The sequence below is a fragment of the Mytilus edulis genome, chromosome 3, assembly GCF_963676685.1.
Source record: "Mytilus edulis chromosome 3, xbMytEdul2.2, whole genome shotgun sequence".
In the NCBI taxonomy this organism is placed as follows: Eukaryota; Metazoa; Mollusca; class Bivalvia; order Mytilida; family Mytilidae; genus Mytilus; species Mytilus edulis.
In genome coordinates, this window is record NC_092346.1 from 68,846,849 (window position 1) to 68,851,992 (window position 5,144).

Below are 5,144 nucleotides of genomic sequence, written 5' to 3' on the forward strand. Positions count from 1 at the left end.
TTTTGGGGTGAAAAGATAATCCCAAAGAGATTCAAGAGTTTTCAAAGAGCCATAATTGTATGTTAAACGTATAGTTTAGCGATTTTTTTTTTATCTCCGATCCAAATGCAAAGATAATTAAACACAATAAATTATAAAATGCATATGCATTTATGATTAATTTTGTAAAAAAATAATAGGCAACAAACAACTAGTTATTTTTACTTAAGGCTGATGCGGCTTAATTATAAAGTTCGCACCTTTAGCGACGTATGGACTAATAAGGAAACTGATTATCTTTATAAATAGACAATAAATCATTATGCATTAAACTTTATACCTCCAATAGGAAGAGATCGTTCATAATTGAGGATTTTACATCCTGAAAGTATCATCACATATTTAACAGAAATACAAAAATAAGTTTTACATAAATAGTTCAGATGATAATATGAAGTATGGGAATTTGTTCATCAAAAAAGAACCCATTGACGATTCTTCTGCTTGGTTTAGATGATGCAGGTAATATATAAAACATAGCCAAATACTTCAATCAGTCTGAACTGAACCAAATATTTCAGCACGTCATTGATAACTATGCATTAATATTTGAACTAAAAGACTTATTACAATTACAGGGAAAACGACATTGTCGTACAAGATTCAAAATAGAAATAGTTTGACGATGCCAACTATAGGGTTTAACATTCACACAATACATCCATTGAAAGGAGTTCACTTTAATTTGTTCGATATTGGTGGCGGCGAAAAAGTAAAAGTAACATGGAAGCAGTATTACAGAGATGCAGCGGGTGAGTGCCATGTGATTGATTGTTTTCCAGCTTTCATATTTCAACCAAAAAACAAAAAAAAAAACTGCAGATAATCAGTTACGAGCAATGTTTTTATTTTTGTAAAATGATCATATGAGTCAGCAGTAAAATCTTGAATTCAACGCAATAGACCCAGTATTTACTTGAGAATGATTAAAGATTACCATATTAGATCAAAGTGTTCCACCTGAATACTCATTCAAATGAGACGTTTTTATCCACAATTACTTGATCTGCCATTGTTCAAAGTTGCCGTGTTTCTCTTGGAATGATTACTAGAGCTATCTGCTCAGAAATTAACGAACAAATTCTTTTTTGCATTTTTACAATTAATTTTTCCATCTATTAAGTTTAGAAATTTTTATTGCAGGTATTTTATTTGTCGTTGACAGCATTGATAAAGGGAGACTACAGGAGGCAAAGGACGCCCTACATCAGTATATAGTGAACTGTGAGACAGCGGCAAACATTCCAATAGGAATTCTAGCAAATAAACAGGATGTTCAAAGTATGTAAGTTTTATTGAGTGGGGCATTATATATTTTCATGAATTATTTTAAAATGGACAGTGTAGCATAAGAGCATGGTTTGCCCTCCATCGTGGGCTCCGTGTATGGAAAAACTTCATATGTTTCCACATTTTGAATGTTTGAAGTAATTATGCACACTTTACAAATTGAATTGGTTTAGAAAAATAAAAAAATACAATTATATATTTTTCTTTCGTCTAGAGTGTTCTTCTGGATTTACCTATATCAGGAACGCTCAAAGCCTAATATTTGTAACAACATAGATGTATAAAAACAGAAACAAATTGAATAGGAGCTATATGAACACAAGGACATAAAGGAAATAACCAAATGCATGTCAGGTCAACTTTGCCTGAAGAAGTTGAAACTTTAGTTCTCTATAATTGATAAATTAATACACGGATAATCTTAGAAAGGTTTGTCATAAATCTTGCAAGTACCGAAGTACTGACGACGACTGAGTTGATGATACCTCGGGAACTGATAGTCCACCAGCGTTGGTATCGAACAAATGTAATAAATTAAAAAGAAAGAAACAACACTTTATAAATTTCATACGCCCAAAGCGCTTTTCTGAACTAACTTTCACCAGGCACACACGAAGGCGAATATTTGAAAGACAAGGGTGCATAAAAATTGAAACAGTTGAAGAGCTGTATGACAGAAAAGGACCAACATAAATAGCCAAATCCATCCTAATATGTTTGAATTTAGTTACGCTTATTTAAGTACCTCTTACGATGAACTTAATTGTCTAAGCAGCTATAAAGGTAATGCAACCATATTAAAAGAAGAAGCAATTTAATCATTTTGATGCAGTTTTAACAGAATTAAAGTAGTCTGTTAAACCAAATGGACGAATCTTCAAAATATTAAAAAAAAAAAAAATTAAAAAAAAAGAAGATATTACTGGTCCACCGAACTTATCATATCTAACATGATAAAAAAAACTTCCTTATTGGTACTATTTTTATAATCTGTTAAGCCAAATGGACGAATCTTCAAAATATAAAAAAAAAAAAAAAAAAAAAAAAAAGGGAAATATTACTGGTCCACCGAACTTATCATATCTAACATGATAAAAAAAAACTTCCTTATTGGTGCTATTTTTATAAAATATTGTAAGTGGTTTTCTGATTAATGAGCTTTACAAAACAATGAACTGAAACCTATTGCAGTGGGAAGAAGAGCAAAAATATTAAAATACAAGATATAGATGACTTCGTCGAACAAAGTAAGATATGACCATAACAAATTGACGTCTCCCAATTTAAATAAGGAAGCAGTTGATGTTGATTAATATAGGAAGATTGTCATAGTATTTACCTTATATAAGTTATTTCTTAACCTCCAGTACACCTCTTTCGAATCTTTTGAAGACACGGGTTACGCACAAAATCGTTTTACACGAAACATAATTTTAGAAGTATGATGAATCGTTTGTATCAAAGCAAACTAAGAACTCCTTTCTTTTCCAGATGCCCTAAATAAATCTGACATATCATGTGAACTGGGTTTACATCAGCTCACAAACAGAAAATGGTTCGTAAATGGCGTTAGTGCAAAAACAGGAGATGGATTACTTGAAAGCATGAAATTGATGTCAGATACAATAAAAAAGAAAAAATCGTCAAGATAGTATAGTATGTGCGATATATTGCTAAATACAGTACGATTTAACAAGGTCAAAGATCAGAGGATACTGACGACAAATTTAAAATTCCTCATTGAAAGCAACTTGTGACATAACGATTTTGATGTACGAAAATACAATAAATAGAGCTATTTATATTTTCTTTTGAAGATAACGTAACAATCAAATAGAAGAACGTAGCTCGTCGATGTTGTTTGAACCTATTGTCAATATTTATAGATGCAATGTTTACTCATCTGTAGAGTAAAAGGAATGTAATATGTTTTTGTTCTATAACAATTAAGTGTTTCCTAAACTATAACAGAAATAAATAGTACGATGTATGAATATTCTCAACGGAAGGCAACAGAAACCTATATATATATATATATATATATATTTCAGCTGTTTGAAAGACTATTTCTTAGTTTTAAACATTATTTTGATCAATAATTTCTTTTAAAGAAATCTGAACATTAATAAATGCGACTGTTGTCGCCTTTGGAACAGATACTTCTTATCTATATTATAGCTAAATGCGCATAGAGTACACAATCATATTTAGTCGGCTTTGGATTTTGAACCTTATGGATTATTTTGTTTTCAATTTGGTTCATACTGCATGAATTCCTTGCCATTGACGGTTTACAAAATTTGTTACATCAGTATCCAGATACATATTATTTAATTTTGACCACAAAAGATATATATGAACACTGACGTTCTTTTCGATCGTATATATAGATATATGTACAATCGTAAGACAGGAACGTCTTATTAACAGGATGTGTATTTTATATGATATAATATTTGTGTTATTTAATACTGTTTAAGGTTGTAAAATGTTGTTAATCAATACAATTAAAGACTGTTTTATTTAACCTTGATTTTGAAAACACGATAATTTTTATTTTTTTTATTTTAAAGCCAACCATGTTAAATTACGACAGGATGCACCAATCATACTTATATTCATAACACTACAAAGCCTTCTTTAGGTGTACTATCATTGACAATACCGTTCTTTACACACTATGCCTATTTTCATGTCGTTACGACTTTAGATATTACTTTTTTATATCATACAAAACGAAATATTTAATTGTAATGACGGTTCGTATGTCAATGAATGTAATCTTTGTACACCTAGTAATTTTTTTGGTCGGGGATTTCGTTGCCATAAATTATTTATTAAGGCAACAGTAGTATACTGCTTTTCGAAATTCATAAATCGATTGAGAAAAAAACAAATCCGGGTTACAAAAAGAAACTGAGGGAAACACATCAAATATAAGAGGAGAACTATGACAGAACAGAAACACAACACTAAAATTTAACACACACTGACACGAACTATAATATAACAATGTCCAGTTTCCTGACTTGGTACACGACATTTTTAGAGAAAAAAAATGGTGGATTGGACCTGGTTTTGGGGTTAGCCAAACCTCCCTCTTTTATAGTAATGTTAAATATAACATTAAAATGACAACATTACATTACAGGACTACAATACAAGTAATTTGGAGAACATATAGGACAGAGTAACACACAAATAATAGCTATCAAAAGGTACCAGGTTTATGATTTAATACGCCAGACGTGCGTTTTGTCTACACAAGGCTAATCAGTTACGCTCAGATAAAAATAGTTCGAAAGCCAAATCAAGAACAAATTTGAAGAGCATTGAGGACCGAAAGTTCCAAAAAGTTGTGCCTAATACGCATAAGGTTTTCTTTTACTAAATTTTACCATAGATACAAATAATGTGTTTCAAATTTTGAATGTGCCTGTAAACTTCTATTACAAACGGGATATTACCTCCCATTTTTTACAGTGATGTTGTTTATAAATACTTAAAGTTTAAAAACGATTATCTAAACTCGTTGATCAGATAAATAAAGTGAGTCTTTAAGAATGCAAATAAAACATCGTAGTTAGAGCTTTTGATATTGGTTTTATCGGTACAAAGGTTATCGGTTAAAAGGTTAGATTAAAACTACATATTTATAACTGCACATTTATAATGAAAAGTTATCGCACCTTGGGTAAATAAGTGACAATGTAATTGGTTTAACGACGCTACATTGTGACCTTCGTATCGATTCAAAGGGGTCATTAGTTTTCTTGTTTGATTTTTTTTACATTTGTCATTCTGTGTCCTTTTAC

General features: G+C 30.7%; 1 protein-coding gene across 2 annotated transcripts; it reads left to right on the forward strand.

Moving 5' to 3' along the window:
- The first annotated feature begins 326 nt into the window (after nt 1-326).
- Nucleotides 327-3,862, forward strand: LOC139517262 (uncharacterized). 2 transcript variants are annotated; one of them, XM_071308105.1, is made up of 4 exons: nt 327-501; nt 618-791; nt 1,183-1,324; nt 2,821-3,862. In XM_071308105.1, exons 1-4 carry the CDS (start codon nt 438-440, stop codon nt 2,831-2,833), a joined length of 393 nt encoding a protein of 130 aa, XP_071164206.1. In that variant the 5' UTR covers nt 327-437; the 3' UTR covers nt 2,834-3,862. The 2 variants fall into 2 exon arrangements, with proteins under 2 accessions (XP_071164206.1, XP_071164205.1); XM_071308104.1 differs by having other exon boundaries at nt 331-501; nt 1,183-1,320.
- The last annotated feature ends 1,282 nt before the right edge of the window (nt 3,863-5,144 follow it).